Raw genomic sequence first — 14,429 nt, forward strand, 5'->3', positions numbered from 1 at the left:
CTGAAGCTGAGCAGGTTATGGAAGTCACTGAAGAAGGAAGCATCAAAAGCTGTGCTTTACTTCAAGTTGAAGAGCTCAGTTGTTCTCAAATGGAACAATTTCTAAAACCTCAACGTCTATCTTCTGTCTTAATATGTGGAGTCAGCGATTATACTAAAGATCTGAATGAAATAAGAAGTACTTAATCTATGTAAATATTTTGAGCCTCATTTATTTAAGGCAATGGGTTTGGGTAAATGTTACACTATTTCATTAAATGTAAGAATGCATTGATTATGAGGTTTTTTTTTTTTTTTATGGGGCACTGTGAAAATGCTTCCAATTGCAATTATGAAAAAATACGTCTCAGTGAGTTTCATGGGACACATAAATGGGTTACATCATATTTACTTTTGTTTGAAATACTTTCCATGTTATTATGAGGGATTTGGTAATTTTGCCTGCATTCATTTGTTGTGTGTGTGTGTGTGTTTGTGTATTATAGAGCACAACTTTAATTATTGTGGATACTTTCCTTTCTTAGGTATTGTAAAGCTTATTGTTTCACTAGAAAATGCACAACTGTAGTTATTCTAAAAATCCAATTCATGTCTCACTGCCATTTCTATAACTTATTGCTTTTGTGTTATTTCAATATTGATCGTGTAAATATTTTCAGAAGATGTTAAATAGCAATGAAACTCAATATCCATAATAACAACTGCTAATTGGTAAGAATTTCACATATTTGAAAGTAATGTGAATACCCATGACTAATACCAGATATGCACAATGTGAAAGAAAATTTACCTTAAATTTGGAAAAGATAAACTGATGATTACTTGAGTTTGGTACCAGGCTAAAACATTTCCCAATAATCCTGCATGTAACTTGTTTTTAAGGATTCTGTCGTGGCAGGCAGTTTCCTTAGAGCTCAGACTCACCTCATCTTGGCACTTTCCCATCTCAAACATCTGCCATATGCTATGCCTCAGAGTCTTCCACTTTCACTGGTCTTCTCACTAGTGCTTGGGAGATAAATCCCCCACCTACCCCACTCCTACACCATCCACAACCTGCAACCCATCGGGAACCAGCAGCAAACTAACAGTGTTCCAGGCACATGTTTGGAAGAATCCTGGATGGCCTTCTGTATACTTTATAGACGAGCCAGTAGAGTCTCCTCTGGAGACACCTGTGCCTACTTTAAAGGACCTATAGTGATTTATCCTCCCATTCCCATTCCCATCCCACTTCCTGGGATTACCTCCAAAATAAATAGTTTGCACCCGAGTCTTTGTCTCAGATTCTGTCTCTGGGGAAACACAGACCAAGACTAAGTCACTGTTTGACCGTCATCTGATTCTTTTGGGGGGATTTAAATTATCAAAGTATGTTTTTGTTTAATTGCAAATGATACAGGTGCAGATTTCATGTAGCTCTGAAGGATAGTGATTTTTTTAACCTAAGATAAAAATAGGTGTTATGATTCTCTAGCTCAGTAGATACTGTCATGCTTGTATTGTCATATAGAAAGTTAACTTAGTAATCATATTTATGTTCCTTCCACAATTGTTCTTCAAATGTTCTGTTTTTCTGCTGATTTCCTTTTAATGAGACAAATAAAGGTTGGCACATGCTCACTCTCCATTTGTATGAGACATGTTTTTTAACAACAGGCAATGAAAACTACATCATGACTGTTGCCTGGCTGAAGGTGCTTGAAACACTTCTGACTGTAAGATTCTTTCCAGTTTCAGATATATTACAATAAAATTTATACTTGATTTGTTAGGTAATAATTTTCAACTTTTTTTTAACATAAAATTACCTGGGATTGTTTCCAAAATGCAAAGTATTAAGCTTTGCCAACTGGGTTCTGATTCAGCAAGGTCATGACAGAAACAAGAAATTAACATTTCTAACAAGAAGACAGAGACCCATGGACAACACTTTGAGAAACAGGCTTAGTGCCTCTGCCCAACTATCTTTGAAAATATATTTTAAATGCCTGTGTGAAGATTAATAAACAGAAACTTCATTTAAATTATTGTTGAGATAACATGTAGGGGAGTTCTCTCATTGTAAATTACCCTATACTGGAAGAGACATTCTTACCATCTCAAACAGGAAGATGTTTTTCTTTTACTCCAGCAAGATTTTCTTCTTGCCCAGCAACCACTCAGCCATTGAAAGACTGTTACAACTTAGCCAATGAAAAGCCAATACACTTCAAACTCCCAGTTTCCTCCAATGGACTGTTTGTTTACAACAGCCCCTCTGAACCTCCCCTTTTCTCTATAAAAGAACATTTCTTTCCTTTGTTCTCTGGACTTTTATGTGGTTCACTATTAGAAGGCATATCCCAAACTGCAACTCTTTTTCTTGGATAAATACATTTTGCTGGAGAAATATTTGTCTATTTGTTTAAGGTCAATACCTGTTTGTTGTCTTCCCTCTCACTAACATTCAAAACAGGGAATAAGGGAAAGAGAAAGACAAAGAATTTAACTTTCTAAATTAATTTAATAGCACTCTAAGTACTAATTAATTAGTCTAGTTTGTTCTTATGAATGGCAGATTCTAGTAATAAAGGATGATCTAATTTTTGAAAAATAAAGCAACATTTGTTTTCTCATGCAACCTTTGAAAGAAATATCTAAAAACAGTTCAGGATTTGATTAGAAAGTCATTTTACTAATTCAAAATGATTTTGTGTATTTGTATTCCTAATGTGAGTATATTTTTTATTTCTAAGCCCAAGACATCTGTTTTCTTACTTTTCATTTCCATATATTCTACATTTTTTGTGTAGAAATTTCTTTCTTTCCTTCTTTATTTTTACAGTGGTGAAAAAGCAGTTTATTAGAAGCAAAAGTACACTGAAAAGAGATAGGAGAAGGCTGGAGTACAAGAGATGGCTCAAGGGCTAGAAATGTCTTTAAGCCACTAAATTCAGATTTTTACAGCAGAAACATAGGTGGTAAGCAAACAGTTCAGTTTTGCCAGTGTTGGTATCTGTCTCTGTAGTATTATTTGAATATTTCATGTTTTGTCATTTTATAAAAATGAGAGAACAAAAATGAAAATGCTGATGAAAATAATGTTTGGGGTAGAGATGGCACTCTCTTGGTGTGTTGCAGACAAAATGTGGCCCTAAGGAGAGGACGCTGGACTTTGCAGGTGAAGTATGTTCATATATGAAAACAAACAAACAAACTTGAGCATCAGTACCAAAATAGAAACTAAGTTTAGGGATCCAAAAACAGGTTCTTAAAACCTTTGGTTGCAAGTCTTGGTTGGGAGACACTTTATGGGGAAAAAAAAAATTCAATGTCCATATTTCTCTAGAGAAAACTTCCCTAAAACTTTTTAATACTAAAGAGATCTTTATTCCCATGTTCAATATTCAGTTTGGTTTGTTGCCACACCCATTTTGTCAACATTTAAATCTCTCTGCTAAATTCTCTTGAAATAAACAGAGAAAACTAAACTTTGAGAAAAGATACTACTATTTTTAAAGATTAACCTCTACTTTCAATGTTTTCTTTAATCATATCATTCTGTAACAAGAGCATATTTTGAAATATTAACAGACATTGCACCTAAGTTATTTGCTGCTATCCCACCCCAATTAAGGCAAAGCTGAGAGGGGTTTTCTAGTATATATACTACCCTCAGATGGTTATCAGAGAAATGCAAAGCGATGGTTACCACAGAAAAGCAATTCACCACTTCTTTTGGGATTCAAAACAGATTTTTGAAATCTGTAGCGGAAAGAAGGCTCAGTTGCAAGAGCTACCATGTGTCCCTGAAAATAAGACCTAGCCTAACAGTCAGCTCTAATGCATCTTTTGGAGCAAAAATTCATATAAGACCTGGTATTATATATTATATTATATTATATTATATTATATTATATTATATTATATTATATTATATTATATTATATTAGATTAGATTAGATTAGATTAGATTAGATTATACCCGGTCTTGTATTATAGTAAAATAAGACCGGGTCTTATTTCTGCTCCAAAAGATGCATTAGAACTGATTGTCCAGCTAGGTCTTATTTTCGGGGAAACAGGGTAAGGTCTTGCAAACTCAAGACTGTCATACAAGAAATATGCATAGTAGTTTCTCTCCCTCCCTTCTACCATCCCTCTCTCTCTCCTTCCTTTTCTCTCCCTCTTTTTTTCCTCCCTCTCCATCTCACTGGAATAGAGAATTAAAAGGTTAGGGAACATGTGTCACTGAAGTTTCTGAATCTTGTATCCTCTCACCTTCTTGTCAAGTAAGGCTTGGGGAATCTGAAATTAAAGCACCATTTCCATTTTAACACCAGAGAGGCAGGACGTACTGCCCAATAAATATTAAACACTTACTCTCTATTTTACATACATCAACTGAGTCCCAATGTACTGCCATTTTGTAATTAAGCCACAGATTCATCAAGTAATTTTCCCATGGTTATACAGCTAATAATTTGAGGAGTCAAGATTCAAGCACAGCAGGTCTGCACTGGGAATCAAGCATTGTTTCTTCTAAACTGTACAAGTAGCCCATCCCTTCCCCCACACAGCCCAAAGCAGTTTAGGAGACATACTGACAACCTGTGAGGTCCCCACACTCAAGTCTCCAGAACCCTAGCATTACCCAGAAGAGCATACAGAACTCTCATTCCCACTCCTTACATCCAAGGGCTATATTGAAGACTTCAGAAACATCCAGAGAGGGTCTATGGATAATAAGGGGCATTGTAATTAGGAAGAGGAGAATGCAGAGTAAATATTCTGACAGACGGAGACCATTAGAAACTTGGTTAACAGCACTAATGACAAAAGCCCCACAATCTGACCACCCCTCTACTCCCCCACACTTTCTACACATTACAGCTTCTGAAATTTATATAGCACCTTGTAGAGAGAAAGGAGGAGAAAATACAGATTATATATCAGAAATGACCCAGAAAGTCAGATATGATTGAGTTGACCTGGAACTAGGATGGTATTTTCATTTAGGAGGCAGAACAGTAGCCCCAAATAGACAATAAGGCCAGTTACTGAGACCTCAAATGATAAGCTTGCTCACCTAAATGGTAAAATGCGCTGAAAATGCCGTAACACCACCCATTGTGTAGCCCTCAAGAATTCAAAAGTAAAAAAACAAACAAACAAACAAAAAAACACCAATAATTTATTCCACGATTAGGTATGCCTAGTGAATTTTACTCACCAGAAACAGAACTACCCCCATCCTTGTACCACACTTATTCTGACTTCTATTTAAACTTTTTGCAAATTTTTGGAAACAAACTATGTGTGAAAAGTGAGCACAATATGTGTGCAATGATTTCATTCCATAAATACAATATCTTGTATTGTTTGGAGGGTTAACAGAGGCCATGTCACATATATTAATACACTAAATCATGACAATAGCTCCATGAGGTAGGTATTATTGAATTTACAGGTGAAATACCTGAGACTTAGAGGTTAAGTAACATGTCCAAGGAAACACAGCTCATGGCAAAACTGGGACTCAAATCCAGGCCCTCTGATATGCATGATTTTCATGCATATCACATATTATAAATAGAGAAAGATTAACATTTATATTCAACTTACCGAGGGAAAGGGAAAAATTAGGCCATTAAACATGTCTCACCAATTTTTTCCTTGAAATAACTTGGAAACCGACTTCTTTACTGATGGACCTGTTAAAGTAGATGCTGCTGATTACTTAATTTTTGTAAAATTAAATTACACATTATATCATTTTTTCCAAAAAATTCCCAGATTTTCAAATTGTGATCAACACAAAATATAGCAATGCATATGTCATAGGAAAAATATGTTATTACATTTTATTGCTCTTAGAACTTCAAGATCTGATGCCCATTTCATGCATCCAAAGTTTAATATGCTGACTCTAATGAACAATAATGTCCAACCCGGTATGTGATAGGTATTGCATTATTAAAATGTCATACAAATTTGTAACAAGAAAGCAGACACTTACTGATACTTATTTTGGATTTATATTAATTTTCTTGTTGACAGAACATAAGTGGCCTGAATTGTATCAATCAGATTTATTGTAGTTGAATTCTAATTATTTCAGAAATAGGTTAACTGAAATTCAGATATACACATATAGTTTAGTACACCCTTAATATTAAACTTCCTCTCTGATCAAATGACTAACTTTCAGGTTTTGATTCATCTTACATCTTTAATTTTAGTGGAGTAAGATGAGCATTTGTCCCTTACTAGTAATATCTGGTTGTTTATAAAACAGAATGTTTACTCATCTGATAATATAGTGGTGAAATGTTAAAACAGCACGACTTGTGATTAAATGGAATAAATTTTATCACACAATGAAAAAACAAAGAAATAAACACAAGAAAGAATGATGTATTTGAGAACATTTTTAATAAATAATGTGACAAAATTACTTTTCTGATTATTGGATTTTCAGTATGCAAAATTATGGCTAAAAATAAGAGGCTTCTTACATGAACATAATGATAACATTAATCACATGGATTGTTCCCTTAGTACTGCACATCCCTTCTATGTAACTTTCAAATTATCTAAGTGAACACATTTAGTTTTTGGTGAACACCAGCTTTTTTTGTGGTTCAGTTTTGTTTGGCTTTGTTTTCCAGCGGGATCAGGTCTGATACCTGTGTAGGAATAAATGTACATTTTTTTTCTTCAAATAGCACCAATTATAAAGTCAATTGAATTTATATAACAACAAAACAGGATCATAAAAATCTACAGTCAGAGGGCATCATTTGGCAATTCAAAGCAAGTAATGCCTCTATTTGAGCTTTTAAGGAAATATTGTAAGTTTCAACATTGACCAAAACAAACTTAAACCTCTTTTACTTTAAGTCCAAGAAAAGTGAGAACCATTGGGTTAATGGCCCGCAATAAAGTATGCACGTTACTTCACCATCTGTCATCATTCAAATATTCCAAATACAAACATAGAGCATTAACAAAACAGGTTAAAAATGTTTCTCAACATTTTTTTTCAATAAGACAAAACAGGTTAATAGTTACAATGGTTTACAAATAAAGTTTAGTGATTGTGCTTTTAAAACCAAAAAAAAAAAAAAAAGATTAAAAACAGTGCATTACAAAAACAAAAATCAAACTTCCTTAAGTGGCACTTCCGAAAGTTGAACTGACACTACCAGAAGAAGTTTAGGCCAGTTAAGATTGGGATGTCCTCATTCAAAGGAATTGGTCATTAAAAACATCCATTTGTTTGTAATACGCATTTTTAATTGCTTTTGGATTGAAAAATAGAACAAGGTTTTTGCTAGGCTTACTTATGACGACTAGACAACCAGAGATCCAGCTGGCTTATGCCTACTTATCCAAAAGAACATTTCCAATAAGAATATACTTCAGTGATTGAAATGAAGATAAAATAAAGTACCACCAGGGGTTGCAAAGAGTATATATTTACAATGTTTCTACCCCACTTAAATGGATTGTGGTTGTTCTGCATTTGGTATAGTTTTATTTTTCTCCCAGCAGAGGGTGGTATGAAAAACTGACTTTAAAATCATGTTAAAATGAAGTGTGTTTGAATTTGCATTAGCAGTTGGTTATAGAAAGATTATATCTTAAGAGCCCTTGGCATGAGGTTGATTCATCAACTTTGTGTCTTTGATCAATATTTTGCTATATATCGGCTTGGTATATAAGCAGTGCGGTGCCATATCTCACAGGCAAAATGCAAAAGAACTGTTCAGTTCTCTGCTGCTGGCTGATGACTGAAGCAAGAAGTCAAATACTTCCCTTGCTGGAAGTAAGGTGTATTGGTTTGTCCCGAGAGTGAGGGGAATAGGGAGGGTTCTTCATAGGGATAGGGATCAAACAACAACAATAAAACCTCAATACAATTTTAAAAAATGGTATTCCAATAAGAGGAATAAAAACGACAATTTGTACACTCTGATTGCACTGAACTTTTTATCTGGCGTCATGTGTCATCAGACATGAGGCATCTTGAGTGACAATTTTCACATTAGATCTCACGAGCCTCTCTGGTTGTCTTCAGCTTTCAGTTTCCTGTAAGAGATAACGTTCTTGTTAAATTTGAAAAGAAATCTTGGATTATTGTCTTATATTTACTTATGTGTTTTTAGTCTTATGTTTGTGTTTCTTCATTCATTCACTGGCATGCATTGGAAAGTGCTCGTGGCAAGTAATTCATTTGTCATTAGTTGGTTTTGATAGCAAATCCAATTGTTCTCTAAGAAGCACCGAACTGTGTTCTAAAGGGTCTCCATGTTGGGCGGTGTGGTACAAGGGAAAAAGAAGAAGTAGTAAGCCAAGTTCTCTAGTTCTCCTAGTCCCAACTCATCGTGACAAGTCCATTTTTATTGGTTTTTAGGTAGTAGAGTCATTTATATACTCATCTATATTCATCCCCCACAAGGGTTCTTCTATCAAAAAAAAAAAACAAACCCTTAAAAAAACAACAAAGAAGCAAACACAAAAACAAAAAAGAACACACACAAAACAAAAATCCTTGAAAAACAAACTCTGTACCAGTCTTTGCAGCGGGAAAATCTTCTTATTCCAAACCTCAAAATCCAAATACACTGGGCAGTATAGAAAATTTCATCAGAAATAATTACTTATAATTTTTCACCTTCTATCACGAAATTTACTTGTGATTAAATATACAGTTGACACTTGCACAACACGTGTATGAACTGCATGGATCTACAGATTTTTTTCAATAACTACTATAAATGTATCTTCCCTTCCTTATGAATTTCTTAACAACGTTTTCTTCGCTTTAGCTTTACTGTAAGAATACAATATATAATACATATAACATATAAAATATGTGTCTATATAATTGTTAAGGCTTCCAGTCAACAGTATTCCTTCCAGTCAACAGGCTAATAGTAGTTACGTTTTTGGGGATTTAAAGTTATTCGTGGATTTTTGACTGCATGGCAATCAAAGCCCTAATTCCAGCGTTATTGAAGGGTTAACTATATTTATTAAAAAAAAAAAATGTACTCAACTTGTTTTCTTGTGAAATGGAAAAAACTCAATCTTAAAAATGGGCAGTTGATTTTAAATATTATATAATTTATTGCCAACTCTATCTGATATCCCTAACCATAATTCCAACAAAGGAGTATATTTTTGATTCAAGAAACATTCACCTTCGTCTCAGAAGGTCAGTGTCTAGGATCAAGTTCCCATTTTCAGAAGATCGAAGAGGGAACATAGTTGGCCAAATCAGCCAGATGAAGCCCCGTGATCACTAAGGTGGCAGATAACACAGGCAGAACAGCCTCACTCACATGAAATAACTGTCGCCTTACTGGGTTTTATAACCTACTGCAGTTCCATGAATCACAATTATTTAGTTGGATAGTTCTTATTTCCTAACAACATGTTTGCCATACAAATTTTGTATCTGAATATCTGCAGATGAATATGAACCCTAGATCTAAAAAGAAACTAGCACTACCATTTAAAACTTTGGAACGTATTTCAAGAAAATCACCCTATTTTCAGAATTACAGTTTCTGGCATCACTGACATTAGGAGTTTAGATAAAACAAATATTTCTGCAGACTGATGCATGTTCCTAACTTCGAGGCCTATACAAAAACTAGCCTAATGTTGAGAAACTTGAAAAAAAACATATAGATACCTCTAATTCTTCATTATTATCTTCTCCTCTTTCATATGCTCCAAGAACTTGCATTTCTGCAATATTTCTTCGACCTACATTTGCTTGTTCTCTTTGTCTGCTTCCTGATCCTCTTGATGACATTGAGCTTGAAGAGCTAGGATCTCTGGGATTATTGGATGTCGGAAAAGTAGGTCTGCAGTAAGGTAGAATATCCTCTGTGTAATGAAATACAACAAGTGCATATGAACACCATTATACATTTTTATTGTATAACGTATCACTCATATCTATAATTCTGAATGGGGACACCTCAGTCTTTTTCAGGAATAAATGAGGACGTTTTATAGCAATGATGAGTATGGCAGTGCTGTCTTTTGAAAATGAAAATAACAAGCCTTGTTTTTTCCTATTAGTGGTTGGGATTCCTCTCATAAGCTCTTATCCACCTTAAACTCACGTGGGATCATTAAAAGAGGTAAACTTGGCTTTCATTTCTATCCTTCACTATGTGATCTCTGATTGTTTTAAACTTTACTTTTTTCAGTTTTCTGAAAAAGTGATAATAGTATCCACACCCAGAGGAGATCTTGGTGTTGATATGAAAACAGAGGAGATAGTGAAATCTCTGTGTAAACTATGAAGGTTGTAAGGCATTGACAGAAACAAAACCCAGTCTCCTAGAACGACCAAAACAGAGCCAAGCTCCAGCTCACTTCCCAGATACCAAGAGGTCAACCTCCATTTCAATATCATAGTTACATAGTCCAACCCTGAATCTCAGAAGCCTGCCTCTGTTGCCAGCTTCAAAAAGCAAGCCACTCCAGTTAACTGCTGCCTCCTGAATTTTTATCTCCAGGCTGCTTTCTCCAAAGCCTGTCCACTCTATCCTGGGGACACCAAACACATACGAAAACAACTTTTCTATATTCAGTTTTGTCTTCTTCCCCCAACTGTTTCCTCTATTATCCACAGGGTCTGAAGGAAATGTGGTTTCCATGGAACTTAGCTCTCCAGTGGAAGGAAGAAGGCTTGGCTCTAGCTCCCTAACACCAGCTCTAAATCACTGCTCCCACACCTTTGTGCCCATTCTCTTCTGGAAAGGACAAGCCATCTACTTAGACAGCCTATGCAGTTCTCCTGGATGCACCTATCTCCTTCCATTCTATTCATCAGCGCTCTCACTCCTGATGCATTCATCTGACCGCTGAGGTTTTGGTCCACGAGGACCACTCCTCCCGCACTTGAGCCCCATAGCACCTGGTCTCCTGTAAACTTCGTCTTCTGTGCCTGTTTTGTCAACCATTTTCTCTGTATTTTTCTAAAACACAAATCTGGTTTTGTCATGTCTCCCTCAAAATGATTTGCTGGTGCACCACTCTTTATATCATAAACCCCAAACTCTTTAGAATACTATGCTCGGCCTTCCCAATCTGGTCCAAGCACCTTTCTAGTTTTATCTTGTACCATGTGTCCCTGACTTCAGTTTTCACAAACCACAATATGAAAACAATCTCTTTCTTGCTAAAATCTTTCCCGTAAGCTTATTGTCTACATGAATCAATACCTTATTTCTCTCCTCACTGCTCGGCCAAGCTTCTTGATAAGTAATTTGGACTCATTAGTTAGTAGTAGATGCAACTCCCATTCACTCTGTACCCCAATGAAATCTATTCATGCCCATATTATCACAATGAAACAGAAAATGCACTGCTGAATTTGATATAATGCTCACCATGTTTCAGTCCTTATATCTCTGGAATTCTCAATGCCCTTAATCTGGAAACCACTATCAACGTATTCTAATTCAGCACCTAATTCATTCAAAACTGAAATTATTTCCCCTAAGATACCTGTAATTTTCCCTGTTTGGTCTACATCGATTAACACAATTTTTAGGTAGAAGTTAGAAAGTGTAGGAGAAGGAGAAAAGATGGGAGGGGGCCCACAGTACCCACAGAAAAAGCTCATAACTAGCTTGGATTAACTGCCTCCCAGCCACTTACCTGTTTTTACAACAACAGATGACAAGAGGTGTTTTGGAGCAAGATAAGGATCTGAGTCAACAGATCTCCACCCATCTTAGGAGGTCACACCCTCCTGTGAAAGAGCATACACCATCTTTTCCCTCCAAATCGATATGTAACTTGCTTATCGGACTCAGCAAACTATAAGTCCTTGAGACAAGAGTACTCTCGCCCTTTTTTTGTACCAGTTTTCTCACCCACAATTTCTTTCTCTTTCTCCCTCTCCCTGGCCCTTGCCCTCTCCCTCTTCCTCTCCCTCCCCTCTCCCTCTCCCTCTCCCTCTCTCTCTTTCTCTCCTCTCCTTGGCTGGACCCATTCTCTTCCCTGAGAATGTATCACCAATAAACGCTGCTTGCATATTAATCAGCTTGCTGACTTGATTCTTCACTGTGTCGGCAAGAAGAATCGAGACTCCCATAACACAATTATGTTCCAGTCATACAGAGCCATCTAATTAACATTTGAACACACACACACATATATCTTTTTTTTTTTTTTAACTACATTATTTCATTTTATTTTTTACATTCTATCAGTCACCAACTCCTATTGGGTCTATCTCTGAAATATCTGTGTAGGCTGTTTTCTTTATTTGCACAACCATTTTAATTCAGTGCTTTCATACGTTATACCTAGATTATTTTGCCATGTTCTGATTCTTTCATCTATCTGATTCTAGTCTCTTCCTTAACTATAGAGTGTTGCCCATTATTTTTCTAAAACACAAATCTGATTTTGTCATTTCTTCTACAAATTTACTTGCTGGCTCACCACTGCTTATATCATAAATCTTAAACTCTTTAGAATAGTATTCCATGCCTTCCTAATCTGATCCAAACACTTTTCTAATTTTATCATGTGTCCCTGGCCCCAAGCATCCTATTTGCTAGCCAAATGGGAAATAAGTATTCACCAAACATTCATTTTCACACTTTCATGTTTTTTCTCTGCTTATATCCTTTACCTGCTATTCTCTTTTCCTTGTTTAACCTGTTGAAACCATGCTTTCCTTTAACACACAACTCAAGTGCCTCTCTCCAAGGAAGTCTTGTATAATATTATGTATTAGAATTAACTGTATAAAAATTATTTGGGTACATACATGCCTGTCTCTTCCATTTCTAAATTTTACCACTTTTGACATGGCTACAGAGCACCTAACAGCATACTTTGCAAATATATATTCAATCTGCATTTATATGCAGCTTGAATAACTCAGTACCTTGGATGAGATGAGTCTTTGCTGGTGGAAGGTCTCGTTTTGCTGCCTTGTTTCCTCTTCCTTTCCCATCATTTTGCTGTTCCTGCGCTTCTCTGGGTTCACTGGGATTTGTTCGCATATCAGCAACTTGTCTTCCATCCAATACTTCTCTCCCCTTGTAATTGCCTCCTTTTCTATCTGATGATCTGTCTGTTCTTGCTTCTATGCAAGGGAGTTTTGGCACCATTACAGGTCGTACCTCCAGCTGTGCCTTGGATGGCACAGTGGGTGACTTTATAGCAGGTGGTGGCACCGGAGGTGGTGGAAGATCTAAAAAGAAATATTTAAAATACTGTAAAAGTCTGCCATTTATAACGTCACCATATACTAGAATTATCATTGGAGTCACAGTCATCTGTGACTAGAACAATTGAAGGCAACCAAGGAATAAGACCAACAATCTTAACGTATTCATTGTTATCTAACACAGAAATATTGAGTCATAGAACTGGGATTTACAAATTATCTAGTCTTGAGTTAGTTAATTTGGGCATAAGTGCTGTGACTTTCCATCCCCCAACCAACTTTCTAATTGATTTCAGCATGACGTTGCTGGTCCCAGATGCATAGCCTTACTCTTTCAAGCAACCACTTCAAATTGATGGAGGTTGGCACTTGATTGAATTGATACCTATTTGCTATCTCTAATCTAGCCTAAATGCTTTCTCATTTTGTAGATAAGGAAACTCAACCACATAGACCTTAAGTTATTTTTCCAGCCTTAAAGCTAGACTTGATCAGAACCAGGACTAATGCCCTTAGATTCTTACTTTCTAGCTCAGTGTTCTTTATTCTATTTTATTTTATCACATGTTTATAATCTACCATGCATTGATGGGACCTCTCCACTTCATATATGCAACTAGAGGTTTTAAACCAGATAATCACTGGTATAGATATAGGTTAATTTCATCTATCTACCTATCTATCTATCTATCTATCTATCTATCTATCTATCTATCTATCTATCTATCTATCATCTATCATCTATCTTTCTTTATAGTTATGCATTAATATATTACATAAAGTAGAATGCTATATATAATTCAATTTCTTATAAATATACAGAAATATACTTAAGTATAAAAGTAAGTATAATATTTGCTATCTAGAAAATTTATTTTAAATGGTGCTATCTTTTAAAATAACTCCTATGAGGGGAAAATGACTCCTATGTACACTCTAGGGAGCAGAAATGTATATCCTTATGACAGTTGTAAAGTTAGTAGAAGAATATCAATAGACTCCAGTTTTAGGTTTTTCTAGCTGTAATATGAAGGATGGATTAAAAGAAACACTTAAATCCAGTAGGCCAAGAGGTTGTTGTAATAGCTCGTGTAAATAATGATAGGGGATAGAACTGTATTGGTGGCTGTTCAGATGGAGAAGAGATATCTTTGAAAGAGATTAAGGAAGAAAAATCAATATTATTTAATGATCAACAGACTATAATAAGGGAGGAAAAGGAAAGAATC

General features: G+C 35.6%; 1 protein-coding gene across 8 annotated transcripts in view; it reads right to left on the minus strand.

Annotated features, from left to right (window-relative positions):
- Positions 1–6,395: 6,395 nt before the first annotated feature.
- Positions 6,396–14,429, minus strand: part of ROBO1 (roundabout guidance receptor 1) — a 1,124,592-nt gene continuing 1,116,558 nt past the window's right edge. For all 8 annotated transcript variants that reach the window (XM_081074401.1, XM_081074396.1, XM_081074400.1 and 5 more), the window contains 3 exons: positions 12,916–13,224; positions 9,688–9,884; positions 6,396–8,075 (listed from right to left, as the gene is read on the minus strand). In XM_081074401.1, the coding sequence (XP_080930527.1) occupies positions 8,061–8,075; positions 9,688–9,884; positions 12,916–13,224 (521 nt within the window). In that variant the 3' untranslated portion in view covers positions 6,396–8,060. The remainder of the gene's footprint in view (positions 8,076–9,687; positions 9,885–12,915; positions 13,225–14,429) is intronic.

Source organism: Rhinolophus hipposideros (genome assembly GCF_964194185.1).
Source record: "Rhinolophus hipposideros genome assembly, chromosome: 2".
NCBI lineage: Eukaryota > Metazoa > Chordata > Mammalia > Chiroptera > Rhinolophidae > Rhinolophus > Rhinolophus hipposideros.